The 22,608-nt window shown below is 37.2% G+C and overlaps 1 protein-coding gene across 1 annotated transcript in view; it reads left to right on the forward strand.

Annotated features, from left to right (window-relative positions):
- FBXL5 (F-box and leucine rich repeat protein 5) overlaps positions 1 to 22,608 on the forward strand; it is a 45,552-nt gene that overhangs the window by 6,891 nt on the left and 16,053 nt on the right. Inside the window, exons 2-9 of the mRNA XM_086404762.1 lie at positions 1,377 to 1,592; positions 4,328 to 4,423; positions 5,746 to 5,932; positions 8,485 to 8,667; positions 11,361 to 11,486; positions 14,644 to 14,792; positions 15,567 to 15,649; positions 16,556 to 17,281. Of these exons, the coding sequence (XP_086260888.1) occupies positions 1,377 to 1,592; positions 4,328 to 4,423; positions 5,746 to 5,932; positions 8,485 to 8,667; positions 11,361 to 11,486; positions 14,644 to 14,792; positions 15,567 to 15,649; positions 16,556 to 17,281 (1,766 nt within the window). The remainder of the gene's footprint in view (positions 1 to 1,376; positions 1,593 to 4,327; positions 4,424 to 5,745; positions 5,933 to 8,484; positions 8,668 to 11,360; positions 11,487 to 14,643; positions 14,793 to 15,566; positions 15,650 to 16,555; positions 17,282 to 22,608) is intronic.

Here is a 22,608-nt window from a genome sequence, read left to right on the forward strand (position 1 = left end):
AGTTTTATCATTCCCATTTAACACCGAGAAGAAACTAAGACGTTGGCGAAAAATAGCTCACCCAGAGTTACTGAGCCTGGTGGACAAGTAGGAGGGAACCACCCCTAGAGAATCTGACTCTAACGTCTGCTTTTTTGTAAATGACCCTTATTCCTCGTTCCTCTGCCTGTCACAGAAGATCCTTGGTTAAATTATATAGTGGAATAGTCTTACTTTAGGAGTCTGTCATCTTTCTGATGCTGCATCATGAGCCTGGTCTTCTTGCCCAAAACAGGCAATTAAGACACCATAGACTGTTCTCCATTTTTGGGATACTAGATCAGATTTGGCAGAATAAATCTGGGAAGTATGGTGTTTGTAGCTTCTTCTTCATTTACTCTGTGTTGTTTTTAACCTAATCAGATTTTCACTTTTAAAATGGGTTTTGAAACTGGAATTGACATCATAGAAGATGGATTGAATATGACAGTGGAGATAACAGAAGGTTTGAATATTACTTTGAACTTCAGCTTGAATCAAGTTTCTTGATAATATGTATGCTTTCAACATGAGAATTTAACTTGACATTAAATGCAGAAAAATAAAATTATATCAGGATTGTCATTTTCTCTTGTTGAACAGAATTAGAGAAAGTGACTGTGTATATATTTATATTTTCATTGATTTTTAGCCTTTCCTTCAAGAGCATGTACTTTCTTATGCCCTGATGTACAAGGTTTTCACATTGTACTGCTGAAGTGCCTCTGCTCTAGAAAAGTACATGGTTCCTTATATAAAATGCTAATTGTTTACCGTGGTTTTCTTTAAAAAAAAAAAAAAAAAAAGAGTTCTCCTAAAATTAATAATGTTCTGATAGCTTAGTACTTTATTTTCTGAACAAATCATACTCATCTTGATATTAAAATTAAAACAATTTATAATAGAAAGTTTCTGAATTTTTTATATTATAAAAGTAGTATAATAGCATACAGGGCATTTGAACAAAGAAAAAAGTGTGTCACTTTATCCTAACACAGCTCCTATAATGTTTACGTATAACCCTATGAAGTATCTGTGTTTAGTATATGGAATTTAGTATATGGATATAGAGTAATGGAATTTTAGGTTTTGAGGGAGTCTGGTTTAATCTGATATTTAAAGAAACTGTGATTTGTTGGTGTATACATCCTTTCCTTCAGAAATCAACATCTTCCTGACCTGGGGCACTTTTTATTATACCATAAAAACTTATAATTTAGGAGTTTCCTTTTCTGCTTTAACAAAGTGTAAGGGAGGTATTTTGCTCTGTACAAAACTAAGTAGGAATGCATTTGAATATTTCTTTTTGATGCATATTTGCATGTACTTATTATGTCTTCTTTTTAATTTTTTTCCAGCTTTCTAAAACCAACTTTTCCAACAACAATGATTTCCGTGCTCTTCTGCAGTCTCTGTATGCTACTTTTAAGGAGTTCAAAATGCATGAGCAGATTGAAAACGAATACATTATTGGATTGCTTCAACAACGCAGCCAGACCATTTATAATGTTCATTCTGACAATAAACTCTCTGAGATGCTTAGCCTCTTTGAAAAGGGTCTGAAGAATGTTAAGGTGAGTTGTACAAATGGATATTTATCACAGCTTGTGCCATCTTCTGGTATGTCATTGCCAAAACTTGTTAGTGTTTCATAGCAAATGATACCGTGTTTTAAAAAAATGACACTTGTTAAAGACAGTAAGGAAGACTTTTTTCAGGGGATTACTGCAGTGGAGTTTTGCAGTCAGGGAGAGAGATTGGGCTAAACTCCCGAGTATGACAAGGGCTAGTGGGGAAAGCCAGAGAGCAGGCTAAGGTTCAGGAAAATTAGTAAGAGGAAGCATCAAGGCTGGGAGATTCCGGCTAGACTGACCCTTGTTGCCTTTTGCTGAAGACAGACCAAGGTGGCAAGAGATTGAGGATGCATAGATAACAGGGTTATCAAATGCTGAGGGTGGTCAGGGTAGGGTGAATAAACTGATTCTGGATGATTTTTGCTGAAACTGGAATAACTGGGCCAAGGCCAGACCTCAGGGTCAGAGCCTAATTGAGAAGACTCAGCGGAGCCCGAGAAGACTCAGGTTTGTGAGCATCTTTGTCGTACCTCTTTGTGGTTGGTTAGTCGCTGTTTTGCTACCCTATGGCCGGTAGCCCACCAGGCTCCTCAGTCCATGGAATTCTCTGGGCAAGAGTACTGGAGTGGGTTACCATACCCTCCTCCAGGGGCTCTTTCCAACCCAGAGATCATACCTGGGTCTCCTGCTTTATGGGCAGATTCTTACCACTGAGCCACCAGGGAAGCCCCAATAGATGCAGTTATTGGTGACTAAAGGTAAGATGGGCTTCTCTTGTAGCTCAGTTGCTAAAGAATTCACCTGCAATGTAGGAGATCTGGGTTCGATTCCTGGGTCCCAAAGATCCCCTGGAGAAGGAAATGGCAACCCACTCCAGTATTCTTGCCTGGGAAATCCCATGGACAGAGGAATCTGACAAGCTACAGTCCATGGGGTCGCAAGAGTCGGACAGGACTTAGTGACTAAACCACCACCAAAAGTAAGATTGTTACTTAGAATGAACAGGGCCGTAGGGCTGATTACAAAGAATAATTTTTAATTGTTTAACAGAAGATTAAAGATATTATTGGGTATCATTTAGGATAATTGTGTAGAGAAATTTCTCTATTAATTTTATTTATTTATTATAGGGTATTTGAAATTTGATCTTCCTCTGTCCCCCTTTTGGCTTGGTGAAACATGGACTTCAGTTGCAGCTCTGTCAGACCACCATGGACATTTCATTGATAAGTTTATATTCTAGAAAGAGTGTTGTGCAGCAGGGAAGAGGATGGATTGAAGGGAAAGAAAAGGTTCAAGCAGGATGGTTATAAAAAGATGATTGTAATAGTCAAGAGTATATGGTAGGCACTTGTAGGGAGGTGGGAGATGCCTAGGGAGAGGTACTGGGAAGGAAGGTGGTATTAAATGCTTCATTACACTCTTTCATATTTTGTTCATGCGTTACCTATGCAATGAAATGATTAAGATCAGAACAAAAGTAGTGGCTAGCAAAGATAGAGGGGAGGGAACAGACTTCAGAACAACGTAGGACATGAGACTGATAAAGGTAGTGCTTGCGAACAGCTTCCCTAGTGGCTCAGTGGTAAGGAATCTGCCTGCCTGTACAGGAGAAGCAGGTTCGATCCCTGGGTCAGGAACATCGCCTGGAGGAGGAAATGGCAGCCCACTCCAGTGTTCTTGCCTGGGAAATCCCGTGGACAGAGGAGCCTGGTGGACGATGTCTATGGGGTCCCAAGAGACGTTCCTGACTTGGCGACTAAACACCACCAGTGCTTGCATGTAACAGGGGAAGGAGAAAGAAAGAAAATGAAACGGAGACTCGAGCTTGACTTTCTAGGGAGTACAGATGAGACTTGGGGAATGAAGGGATCCCTTATGGACAAGTTGAGTGTGACCTGTTTGTGTAGTCCAGGTGCACGTTGATTAGCAGGAGGAAGCAGTAGTTGGGCTTCAAGCTTGGAAGAGTAATTTGGTTTGGAAAAGCAAATTTGAGTATGCTTAGGGAAAATGTGTAAAATCCTGAGAGAATAGGAAGTTGGATAGACTGTTAGGAAGCAGTTGACTATAAATTAGTTCAGAAAGGAGGAGACTAGAGAGAGAGGACTCAGCAGGGAATAAAATGTTCCCACATTTTATCAGTTTCACTGTTTTGTAAATTCTCCACATGTAGTGATGGATAAGTTACAGAGAGATATGATCTTAGTTTGAATGGGGAGGAACAGTGTAGCTGTTGTCCAGGATTACAGTGCTTTACTTCAAGCAGTAGCAAGAGCATTGCCTTTAGAAGTGTATATGGTGTTCTGCAGGGTCATGTAACAGCTATTCTGAATTGTTTAGTGGAGGATACACTAGGCGACCTTAAAGGGATTTTGTAGTGAATATAGTCCAGTAGACTCTTGTGGACTGCTTAGAGGTGTATTAGGAAAATGAACATATTAAAATGGTATTAAATACATGCATTAGAAATCAGTAAAAGTTTTGAGCATGTGCTTGCTATTCTAGACTTCTTAAAAAGAAGTAGGAGATCACATTAGTAAAGGATGTCAGGATTCTTGAAAGAGATGTTTCAAGGCCATCTTTTGTACTTAGAAAAGTACAGAGCCCACTTTGGTATTTGTTAGTCTAATTTTTTTCCTGAAGTTTCAAGTAACATTTCAAACGGACTTTATAGGATCAGATATAATATAAATTAAGATGCAAAATTTTTATAGAATACAATTTTTTATTTCTAGAATGAGTATGAGCAGTTAAATTATGCAAAACAACTGAAAGAGAGACTGGAGGCTTTTACAAAAGACTTTCTTCCTCACATGAAAGAGGAAGAGGAGGTAAGTATAATTTTTCCTCCTTGTGATTTTGATCTATAAAATTAAAAAGTGTTATTTTGATTCTTCAAAATAATACATAGGAAGATGAACCTCTAGAACATTTTAGAAAACAAAAAACCCAAGGCAAAAAAGCATTTATTTTGTCTCCTTAGAGAGCTTATTGCTTTCCATTGAATGAAGGATGGATTCATGTACTCAAAACACATTTGTTGTTTTACTGTGTGGATGTACCATGTTGAATGTTAACTGTTTATGCCTCTAATGTCTTTTCTGAACTGTTAGCAGATTTTTTAATATATATATATTTTAATGTTTTCTGTGTTCATCCTAAGTTTAAACATTTTTAGTGTTCTTTTTTTTTAGTAGTGGATTTTAGTAATTAAATGGTGGTATTGAACTTAGCAGCCTTATGCCCAGTGCATGCCTGTTAGGATGTCACTAAATGGATGAGCAAAACACTTCCTCATTTTCTGTTTTCTCTAAATTGGGGTGAGTATCAGGAAAGGAATAGAGGGAATATTTTGTGAGGTACTGGATTTTTGTTCAGCTGTAAATCAGGTATTATAGTGGTTCTCACTGTAATAAGGCTTCACTTGATAATCAGATGGCTATTAAAAACAAATCTACTTTTAACCCCTTCCTAGATCAATTAAATCATATGGAAAGTAGGTATTAACATGGGTATATTTTAAAGGCTCCCCAAATCACTGTAAAATGCAAATATGCAACCAGTTCTAAAACCACTGAGTTATTAAAGCAGTGTTTCTTAACGTGTGACGCACCACTGACATTATCTGTGGAGCAAAGGAAAAAAGTGCCCTTGGCTCCACCTCTGAAGATTCTGATTCTATCAGTTGGAGGTTGGGACCAGGCATCTATTTTGAAGATGAAATCTCCTAGATGATATTGAATAGTTGAAGGAGTCATCGAGCTCTGATTTTTCTGGTTCCAGTGCATTGGGTACCATTCTCATGTGATTCAGAGGCCCTGCTTGGGTAGAGGTCAGTTACTGTAGTGGCAGAAGACAGTTAACTGACTTAAATGTCTCACCAGAAGAGGATAATTAAGAGTGTATGATGCAGTGTATGCAGGAAGACCTTCTCGGTCGAACACTTTCAAATCGACTGAAACAACCAAAGAAGGATCTTGATGGTGGTATTCTTTGCAAGTTTTGGGTAAATTAGCTTAGTGTTAACAGCAGCTTTTATGCCTTCCAAATATGTGGTCATAATAGTACACTTGAACTATTAATACTTTAAAAGTTAGAGATTAAAACAAAACTAATTAAGCATATTTCCTTATGAGTATTGTGTTTCCTTTAGGTTTTTCAGCCCATGTTAATGGAATATTTTACCTATGAAGAGCTTAAGGATATTAAAAAGAAAGTGATTGCACAGCACTGCTCTCAGAAGGATACTGCAGAACTCCTTAGAGGTCTTAGCCTCTGGAATCAAGCTGAGGAGCGGCAAAAGTTTTTTAAATATTCTGTGGATGAAAAGTCAGATAAAGGTGAGAGTCATATGTTTAGATAGCTAGTGATTTATTCATCCCAGGGCCATTTACTTCTTGTTGTTATGAAGTTAATATTTTGCTTGAAAAATAATTGAAGCCATTTGTTTTCAAGTATAGTAAATTTAATTGAGGACAATAGTTTCTTAGAATTTATTGTTGTCTGTGATAATTTATGGGCTTCCTATGGATGTGAGACTTGGACTGTGAAGAAAGCTGAGCGCCGAAGAATTGATGCTTTTGAACTGTGGTGTTGGAGAAGACTCTTGAGAGTCCCTTGGACTGCAAGGAGATCTAATCAGTCCATTCTGAAGGAGATCCGTCCTGGGTGTTCTTTGGAAGGAATGATGCTAAAGCTGAAACTCCAGTACTTTGGCCACCTCATGTGAAGAGTTGACTCATTGGAAAAGACTCTGATGCTGGGAGGGGTTGAGGGCAGGAGGAGAAGGGGACGACAGAGGATGAGATGGCTGGATGGCATCACTGACTTGATGGACATGAGTTTGATTGAACTCTGGAAGTTTGTGTTGGACAGGGAGGCCTGGCATGCTGTGATTCATGGGGTCGCAAAGAGTCGGACACGACTGAGTGACTGAACTGAACTGAACTTGGTGGCTCACTGGTAAAGAATCTGCCTGCCAATACAGGAGACATGAGTTCGATCACTGGGTGGGGAAGATCCTTTGGAGAAGGAAACGGCAACCCGTTCTGTATTTTTGCCTCGGAAATCCCATGGATAGAGGAGCCTGGTGAGCTGCAGTCCATGGAGTTGCAGAAGAGTCAAACTAAACTTAGCAACTAAACACCAGTGATAATTTATACAGCTCATTTATTTGGGCCACATGCAATATAGTATTTCTTAAAGTAGTTTATATATAATAATATTGATTAGCAGTAATAACTGTCAATACTACTTCTTATATATAATAATATTTTAATAATATTTCAATAATACTAGGTATTATTATTATTTCCAATCAGAATTATTGGAAACTACCATATGTAGAGCACTTTTGCAGTATCATCCAATTTTCTGAGCTCCACTGACCACAGTGGCTGTTTATATCTGTCCCTGGTTTTGTTAAATCAGTTTTCAAAATCATTTAATGCTTATAGTTTCATCTTTACCCTTTCTCATAGCTTATATGCAGAAATACACAGGGGAGTGAATATGAGAGGTGTAGTTTTCCTGTGTATATTCAGTTTGAGAAAATAAATGACAAATGGAAATAAAATATGCCTGCTTTTTTTCTTAACAGACTGTTTCCTCATTTTTATTCTTTCTTTTCTTCAATAACTTTGTGTTTTAAAACATCATTAAATAAAATTATTGATATCCTTAGGCTAGTAAAGATTCCTTTGGTTTTGCTAGATGAGCATAGCAATGATATTGCTTAAATTGCTTCAAAGTCTTTGAAATTGGTCCTTTTCTCTTATTTTTGTTTAACAAAGTAGGTGAGATGCATGTTGAACGTGTTGAAACAAAATTGTTTTTGTAGGTTAGGCTGTAATTAAACCCATAAAGCTTATGTGCTTCACTCTGAAGTACAGCTTCTGCGTTACACACCAAGCCAAGACCTGTTGTGTCTGGTTTGGTTGTAATTATAACATAAGATTTAAAAACACCACACTTGTTACATTGAGTTTTCCCATTCCTTCAAAGTAAATTATAGCTGTGTTGTGTTTAAAATATTTGCCATTTGAAAAGGGTTAGGTTAAAGTAATTTCATGATAGCATTTCTTTATTTAAGTTGCTTTGTGAAAGACAAATGTATAAGATATTCAAATTCTTCTCACTACTTTAATGATGAAACTTTTTTATTTTACATTGTTTATTGTATATCTCATTTTCAGTTTTCCTTTGGAATATTGGTACTGAAATAATACATTATAGGCAATTGGATGTCCAGCGACTGTTTTCTGTAACAGTTGCTGACAAAAGATCCTTGGTAAAAGTATACCAGCATTAGAAATAATTACGTTGTATCGTCTCAACTGGCTCTTAAGTAGGATAAGTAGATTAGGGCACCGAAAGGTTAAAGAGGTCAGATTTCACGAGCTCTTACATGAAACGTGAAAATCAAAGAGGAAACACAAGGGAAATACTTGTCATGCATGAATGGAAAACACGGTGAGATTGGTATGTCATTATAAATGCCTTGGAGATCTCATAATCTGGCTGACTCTATATTTGCTGACTTAAAGCTGTGTAACCTGTTGGATTGCTCTTTCAAATGATGCTTCTTATACTATAAAGTGAGCATTGTTTTTTTTTTTTGGTGACGCCTTTGTAAAAGGAAGTCAGTTCTGTGTTCATTACTGTAGCTCCCACTGATGCAGTATGATTTGGGCCATGATCGTTTAACCCTGCAGATCCTTAACAGTTTAACATCTCCATGTTACCTCTAATCCATGTTATTTCCTTTTCACATCTTGCAAGCAGGAAGGAGTGGACTTCAGGCACTGGATTTTACTTATAGAAATGTGATTGTAATTTCTTACTGCATTTGCTCTTGTACCTTTAATGTTAAACTTTTCCTTCTTTATTTCAGAAGCAGAGGTGTCAGAACAATCCACAGGTATAACTCATCTTCCTCCTGAGGTAATGGTGTCAATTTTCAGTTATCTTAATCCTCAAGAATTATGTCGCTGCAGTCAAGTGAGCACTAAATGGTCTCAGCTGGCAAAGACTGGATCACTCTGGAAGCATCTTTACCCTGTTCATTGGGCCAGAGGTAGGTAAAGAGGTACTTAATTTGTTTTAAAAATATTTTAGTCTTTTTTTTTCTTTTTTTTTAGGTGAACACATATAGACATTAATAAGCAAGGCCAGAGAGGGAAACTCTTGAAAGGTTGACTAAAAGCTAGGTTTTATAGTTAGATTATAGGTCTTTCTTTGTATACAGTTTGTAAAAGCTAGTAATGCTTAAGTATTCATGGGTCAATTGTGTGATATGTGAATTTCCTTTAAAATAATTATGAAAAAATAATTGGGGATGGAATGAAAAATAATTGGCAAAATGTTGGTAATTGTTGAAGATAGGTGATAGGTACATAGGTGTTGGTTATCCAGTTTGTTTAATGCTACTTACTCCTACTTTTGACTATGATTGGAGTTTTCCATAACAGAAAGTTAAAACTAAAATTAATAGGTTGTCAGAGCAGCTTTATATAATTAGATGAGTATTTTAAAAATACAGAATAATCTGATAAAATTTAAAAATGAGGCAGTATTGTTTCCATTTTGATAGTGGCTCAAGATAACTTAATTTGTTTTTGTCTATAGCATATTTTTTTGTGATTAGTAATGCCTCATTCTATAACTTAACCATTTTGAATTAGTTAATTTCATTGGGCTAAGTAAAGAAAGAAAATTTTGTTTTCATGAGCATGTGATGCAGTCATGGTATAAATGCAACTAATACGGCATTTATTCTTCTGTCACTGAATTAAAACAAGTTTTCTAGGTGAGTATTTACTTCACATTTACATTGTTTTTTTTTTAAATTTTCTGTAATTTGTCACTTTGACATGGAAATATATATTATTTTACATAAGCTATAAACCTAATTTTAAAAGTTTTATTTTTTTATATTAATATGTAGCACTTTTAAAATAGGCTTTTGCTGGGTATTTAATGTTTTTTCATTAAGTTGTTTGGAGTATTAGGTAGACTTATATAAACCAAGTGATTAGAATTATTAACGTGAAATAATTTTTCGTATTGAGGATAATAATATATTAAGTGAAAAGTCAAATAAAGCAAGTATGGATATATCAAATATTCTTTTTTAACTGTATCTTTGATTATGAAAAATTACTATTAATACATAATTAGGTACTGTTTGATATAAATATCAAATATAACAATGATAGGCTAGATTTCTGTGACATTAACTAGATCTTGTATATGCTGTATTTTGGTTTTTTCTTTCTGTTTTTAATATACTTAAAAAGTTCCAATAAAAATGATTTTAATTTATTTACAGTATTTGTTTCCTATTGTTCTCGATCACAATTGATTTTACCCCTTCCAAGGGATGTTTTGAAGTGTCCCCTGTTTTGAAATGGAGGCATTCTTGTTTGTCCCAACTTGGAGTATTACACTGACATCCATTGAGTGGAGGCCAGAGTTACTGCTCAACACCTGCCCAGTGCATAGGAGGGCCCTCTGCAAGGAAGAATTAGCCAGCCCAGAATATCAGTTCAGTTCACTTCAGTCGCTCAGTCGTGTTTGACTCTTTGTGAGCCCGTGGCTCATCCTCTGTCGTCCGCTTCAGGATATCATTGGTGCTGAGGTTGAAGATCCTTAACCTTAGAATCCAGTCAATCCTAAAGGAAATCAGTCCTGAATATTCATTGGAAGGACTGATGCTAAAACTGGAAACTCCAATACTTTGGCCACCTGATGTGAAGAATGGACTTATTGGAGAAGACCCTGATGCTGGGAAAGATTGAGGGCGGGAGAAGGGGACCACAGAGGATGAGATGGTTCGATGGCATCACCGACTCAATGGACATGAGTTTGGGTATACTCCAGGAGTTGGTGATGGACAGGGAAAGCCTGGTGTGCTGCAGTCTATGGGGTCACAAAGAGTTGGACACGACTGAGTGACTGAACTGAAGATTGAGGAGCACTAAGTTATTGATAGATTTACTAATGTTAGGAGTTCAGGAAATTAATTGTGCATAGTCTCTTCATAATCAAGTAATTTAATTTCAGTGCATTCTGCGGGATCTTTAAATGTATAGTTTACCTTATTTTTTCCTTTGACTTCTGTTCCCACCTACTTCTGAATTGCTGACTAATTCATTGCTGAATAGAAAGTCTTGCTTCGTTTTGTTTATTAGCTGTTGTAATGGAGGTATTGCTGGAGCCAGTGTTGAAGCCACAGCAGGGGAAAGAGGTTTGGTTGTTTTCAGTCATTTCCGAAATTGCATGTTAAGACTATTGATAATTATTTGTCGTAGTTCTTTTGGTGTGTCTGAAATTGAATTCTGTGCTTATTTAAGTGTACTTTTTAAAATCGCAGTTGAGTATTTCTAACAATAGTTAGCTCATTGCCTAGAGCTCATGTATTTTTTTTGTGCTGAGATTTTTGTTATAAATAAGTTACTTTAGGAGAAGAAGAAAAAAAAATGGTGTTTTTTTTTTTTTCTTTTTAATGATAGCCAATCTAATCTTGGGCTTCCCTGCTGTCTCAGACAGTAAAGAATCCACCTGCAATGCCGGAGACCTGGGTTTGATCCCTGGGTTGGGAAGATCCCCTGGAGGAGGGCATGGTAACCCACTCCAGTATTCTTGCCTGGAGAATCCCCATGGACTAAGGAACCTGGTGGGCTACAGTCCATGGGGTTGCAAAGAGTCGGACACAATTGAAAGACTAAGCACACAATCTAATGCTCCTTTTGTTTACTTGTTGCGTAGGTGACTGGTATAGTGGTCCTGCAGCTGAACTTGATACTGAGCCTGATGAGGAGTGGGTGAAGAGCAGACGAGATGAGAGCCGTGCTTTTCAGGAGTGGGATGAAGATGCCGATATAGATGAGTCTGGTGAGCTATGCTTAGAATTAAAACTGTTACGTAGTGTTTTAATAATTAATGTTACATTTAACAAGGACGTGGCGAAGGAAATGTCTACCCACTTCAGTATTCTTGCCTGGAAAATCCCGTGGACGGAGAAGCCTGGTGGGCTGTAGTCCATGGGGTCGCAAAGAGTTGGACACGACTGGGCGACTTGACTTGACTTGACTGACTTTAACAAGTACGTAGGTGCTAGGATTTATGTAGTTTGTGTTTTCTAAAGTAACTGCTGTTTTTAAGCCTACTGCTTTTGAAACTTTGACAGAATAGTAAGTGTACTTAGAGTTCTGTTAAATTTTTAAATGTGTATAGGCTTGATTCCCATATGCTTTTGTATTTATGCAAACACCTAAAAAATCAGAAGATGATGGCTTTTTTCCTTATTGAAATAATATACATTTATTTTAATGCTCTGCAGTTTACCATGTGTTTTTAGGGCCACTTCATTTGATCAGTTCAGTAGTATTTTTGAGTTGTCCGTGGCCCAGAGGAAGCAGCATGAAGCTGTTTATTCATTTGTAAACAGTCATGCCACTTGCCTCATGTGGTGGCTGTAGAATTAAGAAGTAATATATATGGGAACTCCTTGTAAATGGTAGAGGATTTTATAGACTAGTGTAGGCATTCATTTAGCACTGTGGGAGAATTCAGAGGTGACTAAGACTTCGTGTTGCCCTCAAAGAACTCACAGACAGGAGAATTGAGAATACAAGATTCTTTATCATGGTGCATATTGGAAAATGCTGTAGGAGAGGTGCAGAAAGATGCTTTTTGGGAATATGGAGGAGAAGGACACAATTCTGTCTTGATATTTATCCTAGATAATGATTATTAAAAGATGATGAAGTAGTAAAAAGAAAGAATTGATAAATAAGATATTCTTATACATCATAAAATTGAACTTGTAGGAATTTATTTGTAAGCTGCTCACTTATAGTTAGCTGGGCTGGCAAAATAAACTTGTGGAAAGTAAGGACTATAAATACAGAGATGACTCTTTCAGTATCAGGTTTATTTTTATGAAATAAACAATGTGGCATAGTTTTAAATGTTTTGAAGGTGTCATATAAGGAAGAGGTCTGTTCCAGTGGTATTTGGTGATATGCTTACTCTGTGGCAGGCACTTTTTGGCAGGAGGTTAATAGTGAACAAAATGGAAAAGAATCCTTGGCTTTGTTTAGCTTAAAATTTAGAGGAGGTGACTGACAGTAAACACAGGCAAAATACGTACTTTATTAGGTAGTATCAAGTGCTGTGGAGAAAAATAATGGAAAAGTGTGTCAGGAAGAGAGGAAAGAAGTTACCATTTCCCATAGAGTGGGTAGTAAGGTCTCTTGAGAAATTTGAGCAAAGCCTCAAGGAGTTAAGGTCTTCAGTCTTATGTCACCTTAGGGAAGTGAAACTCATTCAGTTGTGTCTGACTCTTTGTGACCGCATGGACTATACAGTCTTCGGAATTCTCCAGGCCAGAATACTGTAGTGGGTATCCGTTCCCTTCTCCAGGGGATCTTCCTAATCCAGGGATCTTGCCCAGGTCTCCCGCATTGCAGGTGGGTTCTTTATCAGGTGAGCCACAAGGGAAGCCCAAGAATACTGGAGTGGGTATTCATTCCCTATTCCAAGGAATCTTCCCGACTCAGGAGTTGAACCGAGGTCTCTTGCATTGCAGGCAGATTCTTTACCAACTGAACTATTAGGAACACTTGATTTACCCATTCTAAAAAAATCAATTCATAATATTTGTGTTGAGTTTTAAAGATCTTATCAAACTTAATGTGTTTATCTCAGCTCTTAAAGATAGACAAAGAGACTGTTGTTTTCTTTCACACTGAAAGGGAAGGGTTAAGGTTATAATGATGGAGCCTTTCTAAGGTAATGTATCTTTTTAGCTGTGTAGTATATCCAAGACTAAACTTGGATCTGCCATCTATGTTAGTGCTTTTTCAGCTTAGCTGTTTTTACTAGTCTTGCAGAGAAGTTATTACTCTTCATAGGATGTTTTGTTTTCTTTTTCTTAGGATTTCACAGTAAACAGTACATATTTAGAGACAGCCACAGAAACAAAAGAATCATTTGGAAATAAAATTATAGTAGAATAAATAGGGTTCACTAAAAGTCATTTTTATTTGGAAATAAAATTATAGTAGAATAAATAGGGTTCACTAAAAGTTATTTTTATCCCTATATTTTACATTTATGTTTGGGTAAAGGAAGAATTTAGAATAATATCTGTAACATGGAAACATTAGTCAAAATTCAGAATTACTCTTTCTACTTAAATTCCTTTTGTCTGCTACACTCAGTTTTGTGTTAAATGAGACTTCCTCAGCTTCTCCTGTTCAACTGTTTTATGTTTAGAGACGTTCGAGTTAGATCTTCAGGTAAGCAAGAAAGTAATAGGATAAGATTATTAATTCATTGTTCTTAGTGTAGTGTGTTTTTTCCTTGTATCAAATTGGGTTTTTTATTTTTTGGTTTTGGTACTTGTTGTTACAGTATTACATCCTTTTTTAAACATCTAAGCTTTATAGACATTATTAAGCAAAAAGCAAAAGCTTTGCTCATTTTTAATTTTTTAAAAATTCTAAGGTATTTTTCCTTCCTTGACTCACTATGGCCAGCCTAACTTGTTTCAAATCTCTTCTAGGTCCATGTCCCTTTTATTTATGTGAGATAATGAAAATACTTTTTATTATTTTTACTGTGGTTCATTTTCCTCTTCAATTCCTATATTCTTTTGAAGAACTTGCACTGTTCTTTAAGTAGTCAAAGTATTTTTTCCAAAATTTTTTCGGTACCTGAAATTGGAGTTATTTTTAATCTTCCCTCTGTTAATTAGCTTGAGAAGAAAATTAGAAAATTACCTTCAACCTTGAATCATGTGAAAACTTTATCCCTTCCTTCCCATTTAAACTTCTTTTCCCTCTTTGTCTCTTTTCAGTTGATATCAAGACTGTTAAATATTAAGTGCTGGCTGATGAGAACTTGTCCATTAAATTTGCTTTGCATATGTAAGGGAGTTTAAGGAGAGCAGAAAGTATTTCATATTTAGTGACATAGTGATTCCTTGAGTAGCCTGATTATAACTGGTTTATCATGTTCTTAGACTTTTGAATTCATTTTTCAGAAGAGTCTGGAGAGGAGTCGATTGCTATCAGCATTGCACAAATGGAAAAGCGTTTACTCCACGGCTTAATTCATAATGTTCTGCCGTATGTTGGCACTTCTGTAAAAACTTTAGTGTTAGCCTACAGCTCTGCAGTTTCCAGCAAAATGGTAGGTATAAATTTGCGCTAGCTTGGGTATTAAGAAAAAGTAGCAATGATCTCCATTTGGTTTGCTTATTGCTAAGCTTAATTAAGAAGAAAAATAACTTTACCCACGAGTGTGCCTTCCCATAGGTAGGCATACACTGCTGATTTTGTCCTTTTTTCATTTCAGTTCTCATAGTAATCTTTGTACGTAGATATCATCGCTACACATTATAGAAAAGGAAACAGAGACTAAGAGAGGTTAAACAGTTTACTTAGTTTCACAGATGTTAAGTGACGAAGCTCAGGTTTTCTTGTTTTTAAATGTTTTTCTGCTGCACCATGAGGCATGTGGCATCTTAGTTCCCTGACCAGAGATTGAACCCACGCCTCTTGCCTTGGAGGCATGGATTCTTTTTTTTTTTTTTTTTCATTTTATTTTTTAAATTTTAATTGGAGGCTAGTTACAAGGCATGGATTCTTGACCACTGGACTATCAGGGGAAGTCATACATGACTCTATATTATGTAAGGCATGGTAAGATGGGCAGATGAGATTAAATCACGGTTTTATAAAAGATGATCTTGTGACATCCTACATCAGAATCTCCTTGGGTATTCCTTAAAAATGTAAATTAATAAGGGTTTCATCACAATATATATTTGTAATGCAAAATTGAAGTGATTTTTACATGTAGAAAAGTTTGAGAACTCCTGGATATATTGTTTACTGAAAGTTATGTCTCCAACCCTAACTAAGCATCTGCAGATCTTCACAGTGATTATTTTCTCCCTTTTAGGTTAGGCAGATTTTAGAGCTTTGTCCTAATTTGGAGCATTTGGATCTCACCCAAACTGACATTTCAGATTCTGCGTTTGACAGGTTAGTTATTTTTGAGTATTTAAATTTGATGATTTCCAACTATGAATTGATAGAATTGTTCTATAGTTTGTCATTTGCATCATCACAGTTTAATCATGCCATTATTTTTTGCTGTCGGATTTTGGTCATGTTATAGCAATAACTTGATGGCGCCCTCCAATTCTTTATTCTTGTCTTTAGGTCCCCAGACTTACATTTGTGTCATCCTGTCATCTTTATAATCTCCACCTGTGTCTAGGCTCTTGCGCTGTGCTGTGCAATGGTATAGATTGGGGCTGTGTTTTAAGGACGTTTTTGTTTTCGGTTGGTTTTGCAGTACCATTTGGCCAAGCTTGCTCTTACTCTTTGTACTTATTCTGAAGTTCTGACTTTTTTTCAAGCTGCATTCAGACTTTATTTCCTTGGATGCCACTACTTTCCTCCTCCTCTGCCTCACCCTGCACTTGCCCACCTAGTCTTTTATCAGTACCTGTCTTCCTGTTTCAGAGAGGGCCGTGTATGCTTCCCTGGCTAAGGCTGATTCTCTACCAGTTCCTGGAGCTTGTTCTTCTGAAACAATTAAGAGAATGCTCCTCTTAATTATGATTTTCCTTCTCTCATGTGTGTGCAGCTTTTCTCCTCGACTGGTTATTTTTCAGGATGAAAGACAGTCTTTCCTTTCCATACCCTTCTCCTTCCCTCCCCTTCTGTTGGGTTAACAGTACTCTTAGTTCCCAGTTACTCCTGTTATCTTTGCGTAGTCCCAGCATCTAAAAAAATGCTTGACAGTAGATATTCAGTAAATGTTTGATTGATTATATTAGATTTAAACTCTTTCCTGTAGTTTCCATTTATTTACATATAAATAAATGCTTTTGAAGAATTTAACGATATTCACTAATAGTCTTGTTACCTCTTAATTAACAGTTGGTCTTGGCTTGGTTGCTGCCAGAGTCTTCGGCATCTTGATCTATCTGGATGTGAAAAAATCACAGATGTGGCTCTAGAGAAGATTTCTAGAGCTCTTGGAATTTTGACAACTCATGAGAGTGGCCTTTTAAAAACTTCTACAAGCAAAGTTACTTCGACTACGTGGAAAAATAAAGACATTACCATGCAGTCTTTCAAGCAATCTGCTTGTTTGCATGATGTAACTAACAAGGATATTGGAGAAGAAGTAGATAATGAACACCCCTGGACTAAGCCTATTTCTTCTGACGATTTCACTTCACCTTATGTGTGGATGTTAGATGCTGAAGATTTGGCTGATATTGAAGATGCTGTAGAATGGAGACATAGAAATGTTGAAAGTCTTTGTGTAATGGAAACAGCATCCAACTTCAGTTGTCCCTCCTCTGCTTGTTACAGTAAGGACATTGTTGGACTAAGGACTAGTGTCTGCTGGCAACAGCATTGTGCTTCTCCGGCCTTTGCGTATTGTGGTCATTCATATTGTTGTACAGGAACAGCTTTAAGAACTATGTCAGCACTCCCAGAGTCTTCCACGCTGTGCAGAAAAGCACCAAGGACTAGACTGCTTAGGGAAAAAGACTTAATTTACTCTGGGAGTGAAAAATCTGATCAAGAGACTGGGCGTGTGCTTCTGTTTCTCAGTCTGTCTGGATGTTATCAGATCACAGACCATGGTCTCAGGTGAGTAATCAGTAGCAGAGTATTAGGAAACGGACATGTTCTCCTCAGTGGAGTGTAAAATTCTGAATCTAAGTCATTCTTTTCAGCTGGTTTGTTTACCTGAAAGAGTTAACCACTTCTGCTATATCGCACTGTTGGAGTGATATAACTTCAACATGACATTTCAGTGAGTTCAGTTTGTTTGTGGCGAGGAAGAACTTAAAAAGTTTAACAAATACTTAGCAAATACCTCCAACACATTTGCTAAGGTGCTTTAGTTTATGTAAAGTTGAATAGGATAGTTTTTACCTTCTAAGACTTGTAACAGAGAAGGAATACACGTCTTCTGTGTATTGTGTGTGTACATTCTCTAAGGGATGTTGGGTTAAAGATTCTCTGAGGCTCAGAGAGAGAGAGAGGCCTCTCATCCAGTTGCAGCAAATGATCAGAAAATGGAATGAAAAGATGACCCTGAATTGAACTTTGAAGAAAGACGAGGGATATCGATGGATGACAGAGGGAGAAGAGACCATTCCAAGCGATAGCAGGCATTTGAGCCCAGAGTAAAGTGCCTGCCAAGCAGGAGATGGGTTCGATCCTTAGGTTGGGAAGATCCCCTGGAGAAAGGCATGGCAACCCACTCCAGGATTCTTGCCTGGAAAATCCCATGGACAGAGGAGCCTGGTGGGCTACAGTCCCTGGGGTCGCAAAGAGTCAGACATGTCTTATCGACTAAACAGCAGCAAAAGCGCTGTGTAGCTGTTGCCAGGTTATTTTGCTGTGACGGTGTTCTCGCATTAATAGTGTGCAGTAGTTGTGTTCATTATCTGTGACATGAGCCTTCAGAAATTGATTTCATGTTTTCTCTTTTACCCTGTCATAGACTTGAATTTTACTCAGGCTCTTTAATAATGGATGTCAGGCATGTTAAACAGCGAAAATTCATCCAGCATAAAGCCTAAGAATCCCACTTGTCTTTTAAGTATGGTCTTTAGCAGATTAAGTTGGACTGTGGGGAATATTCAAAGGAGACTTAGTTTTCTGGTTTGGTTGTAGTAAAGGATGTGTATTGGGAAATAGTGGGCAATAAGGCTATGACAGAGTTTAAATTCAGGGAAGAATTCATTGGGGGAATGGGGAATGCAGGAACTACCTTAGGAACTGCAGTTTGAATGCAGCTCAGATTTTACAAAGTGCAGCTCTTTTAATTAGATTATCTTGGTAATGATTATCTACTGTGTGACTTGCCCTCTTCCAGCTGATAGGGATCCAGAGTAAATGAGACAAAGTCCTTGCTTTCATAGAGTTTTCAATCTAATGGTAGAAGTAAGACAAGAAAGGTAGACTATCAGACAGAACAGTCAATCTTTTAAAATTTAGTAAACCTTTAAAATTTTTTTTGTGGCCAAACATGGTCTTAAGTATTGCTTGTGCACTTGAGAAGAACGTGTATTCTGCTGTTGACTGGCGTGTTCTCTATGTGTTTGTCAGGGCTAACCAGTTTAGAGTGTAGTTCAAGCTCTCTGTTTCCCCTTGGTCTTCTTCCATTGTCCTATCCGTTATTGAAAACGGAGTATTGAAATCGCCAACTGATTTTGGAGGACTGTATTTTTCCCCTTAGTTCTTTCAGTGTTGTGTATTTTGGAGCTGTGTTAAATGTGTGTTTGTTCATAGTTTTTTTAATCTTCTGAGTGGAGTGGTGAGCCTTTTGACAGTATATCATATCCTTTGCTTTCTAAAGGTTACCTTTTTAAAATTTAAAATCTCTTTCATTTCACAGTGTTACAGCCACCCTGGCTCTCCTTTGGTTACTTTGTTTTGGCCACGTTTTGTGGCAGGTTGGCCCTAGTTCCCCAACCAGAGACTCAGCCAGTGTTCCCTGCAGTGGAGCTGTGGTGTCTTAACCTCAGGACTTCCAGGAAGTCCTCTCCTTCAGTTGCTTTCTGCATGGAAATGTTTTCTCATGCTTTCATTTTTAACCTCGTTGTGTTTTTGCATCAAAAGTGAGGTCTGTCATAGAGAGTGTATAGATGGATCCATGTTTTTAAAATTTTTTGATCAAAATTTTAAAAAAATCTGTTGTCTGCTAATTGCTACCTTTTGGTAGGAGAATCTGATGGATTCATATTTCAAATAATTACTGATGAGGGGGACTTTATGCTATTTAGCTGTTTCTTTCCCTTCTGACTTTCATTTTCCCTTATCGTTTTCTCAGTGATGTCCTCTTTTTATGTTTTGTTTGTTGTATACCATGTGATTCCCTTTCCCCCTGTTTTCTTTATTTAAAAAAATTTTTTTTTGTTTGGGGTTAAGGGATAAAATTAACACCTTGAAACTTAAAACAATGTAGTTTGATAATCAGCTTAGTTTCAGTCATCTACAGACACCCTGCTCTTGACATCTGTCTCATCTCCCTTTATATTGTTACAGGTACAGTTTACATCTTTGTTTTTTTTTAAAACCTCAACATGAATCAGCCATAGGTAAACATATATCCCCTCCCTTTTGAACCTCCCTCCCATCTCCCTCCCCATCCCACCCCTCTAGGTTGATACAGAGCCCCTGTTTGGGTTTCCTGAGCCAAACAGCAAATTCCTGTTGCCTGTCTGTTTTACACATGGTAATGCACGTTTCTGTGTTCCTCTTTCCATGCATCTCACCCTCTCCCCATGTCCATAAGTCTGTTCTCTATGTCTGTTTCTCCATTGTTGCTCCGTTTATACATAGTACAAAATACAAAGTGAAAGTTGCTCAGTCATGTCCGACTCTGTGACCCCATGGACTATATACAGTCCATGGAATTGTCCAGGCCGGAATACTGGAGTGGGTAGACTTCTCCTTCTCCAGGGGATCTTCCCAACCCAGGGGTCAAACCTAGGTCTCTTGCATTGCAGGCAGATTCTTTTACTAGCTGAGCTACAAGGGAAGCCCAAGAATACTGGAGTGGGTAGCCTATCCCTTCTCCAGTGGATCTTCCCGACCTAGGAATCATACCAGGGTTTCCTGCATTGCAGGCGGATTCTTTACCAACTGAGCTATCAGGGAAGCTCTTTATACTTTGTGTACCCTTTAACATAGATTTATAATTACGTTTTATGCTTTTGTGTGGGCATTTTTAACTAATCACTTTCTGCTTTCAAATGGTATTATACGACTTCACAAAGAATGTAAGAATCTTAAAAGAGTAAGCTCTTGCTCCCCTCCCCATTCTTTGTGCTGTTTTTGTTATATATTTTATTTCTATATAAGTTTTAAACTCCAGAATAACGTTGTTAATATTTTTTCTTTGAACAGTTGTCTTTTAGAAAAAAACATTAACAGACACATTCTGTTTCACCTTTTTTGGCATTCTTCTATTATAAAGTTTCATGTTTCCATTTGGTAATATTTTTCTTTTGCCTGCCAAGTCCTCTGTAGTTTTTCGCACTGTAAGTCTTTTGACAGTAAAAATTCTCTCAACTCTTGTCTGGAAAACTATTTCACTTTCATTTTATAAAGATTTTCACTGTGTATAGAATTCTAGGTTGGTAGTTTTGTTTTAGTACTTTTAAGATGTTCCATTGTCTTTCAGTTTGAATAATTTATGAAAATTGTATTCAACTTTTATCTTAATTCTTCTGTATGTAATGCATGTTTTTTTCTTTAGCTGCCTTAAAAACTTCATTTCTACTTTGAAAGCAGTTAGCACATGGTATGTATGCCTTGGTGTCTATAGATACGGATAGCTTCATCACCTTGCTTGGGATATCTTATTGAGATTCTTGGATCTGTTGTTTCTAGCTTTCATAAAATTGAAAAACAAGATTCAGCCATGATTTCCTCTAGTACTGTCCTCTCTTCGCTGTTCTGTATAGCCCTTGCTTCCTGCTGGGAATTCATGTGTGTCAGACTTCTTGATGCTGTCCTATAGGTCACTTGATTGTAATAGTTCCCTGACTGTCATAACACAGTACCACAAACAGGGTGGTTAAAATGATAGGAATTTATTCTCTCACAGTTCTGGAGACTAGAGTTCTGTAATCAAGGTGTTGGCGAATCCATGCTCCCTCTGGGAACTTTTAAGGGAGCGTCTTTTCCTAAGGTTCCCACCTCTTATGGAACGAGGTGTCGCTTGGGCTGTGGCACAGTAGGCCCGGTCTGTGCCTCGGTCGTCTTCTCATGGCCGTCCCATTTTTGTGTCTGTGTATTTATACGTCTTCACATGGCATTATCTGTGTGTGTATGTGTGTGTGGGGGGCATCAGTCATGCTGGATTAAGGCCCACCCTAATGACCTGATCTTAACTTGATTAATTCTGCAAAGATCATATTTCCAACTGGAGTCACATTTATGATACTGAGGGCTAAGACACAATTCAACCCATAATACCAGGGTTTTTTTCCCTCACTGTTTCTGTTTTTCTGTTGGCGCTTCGTTTTGGTTAATCTGGTCGTTCTTCCAAGTCCACAAATTGGTTTTGCAGTGTCTAGTCACTGCTGAGCTCCTTCAGTGTACTTTTTGTTTCAGGTCCTGTATTTTTCATGACTTGAAGTTTCATTTGGTGTACTCATGTTCCCCCCAGATACCTACACACACACACACAAATACACAATGTATGTAAATGTATTAAAACATACCCAAATAGTAAAAGTACATAGATCTTTTTGTTTCATTATGTATTTTCTTTTAAATCCTTGAGCATATTTAACATAAAATCCATTTTAAAGTCATTATGTGTTAATTTCATCATCTTTATCATTTATTGGTCTGTTTACTGTTTGTTTTTTTATTCTTTCTGTGTTTAATAGTTTTTGATTGGACACCAGATAATGTGAATTGTACAGAATCATTGAATTCTGCATTTTGTTCTGTCCTTTTAAAGATTACTGCTTTGAATCACTCCCTGATCTGTATTATTTCCATAACTTGATGTATTTCTAAAACTTTTTTTTCTTATCACATGTATTATTAATACTTTGTTTAAATGTGTCCGTCTTTGGTTGAGGGCAGAGACTGTGTTTTGCATTTTACTGTGTAGGCCTGTGCCTGGCATACTTGGACGTTGGTGATAAAAAGTAGACTGGAGTCGTCTTTGTAGAATGCATTTCTTATTACTTGTTATTACTCCTTTACCTCAGTCTTGCAGTGAGTCTAACTGCCCTTTGATGAGAGTTCACATCCTTGGCCCTTGCTTGCCCCTGTAGTTTACCTCTTGTTACCTTCTGTAAATATCTTTTTACTTCCTCCCATCTTCACCTTTTACAAATAAAAGACATCAAATAGGTGAATATCAATGTGACACACACACACAAGAGAACCATCCTTTCTTTAACTATACTCATCTATTTCCTTTTCCTCCAACATATAGG

The sequence above is a fragment of the Bos grunniens genome, chromosome 6 (genome assembly GCF_055505025.1).
Source record: "Bos grunniens cultivar Pamir isolate PY7600 chromosome 6, Bosgru_T2T1.0, whole genome shotgun sequence".
NCBI classification, from domain to species: Eukaryota; Metazoa; Chordata; class Mammalia; order Artiodactyla; family Bovidae; genus Bos; species Bos grunniens.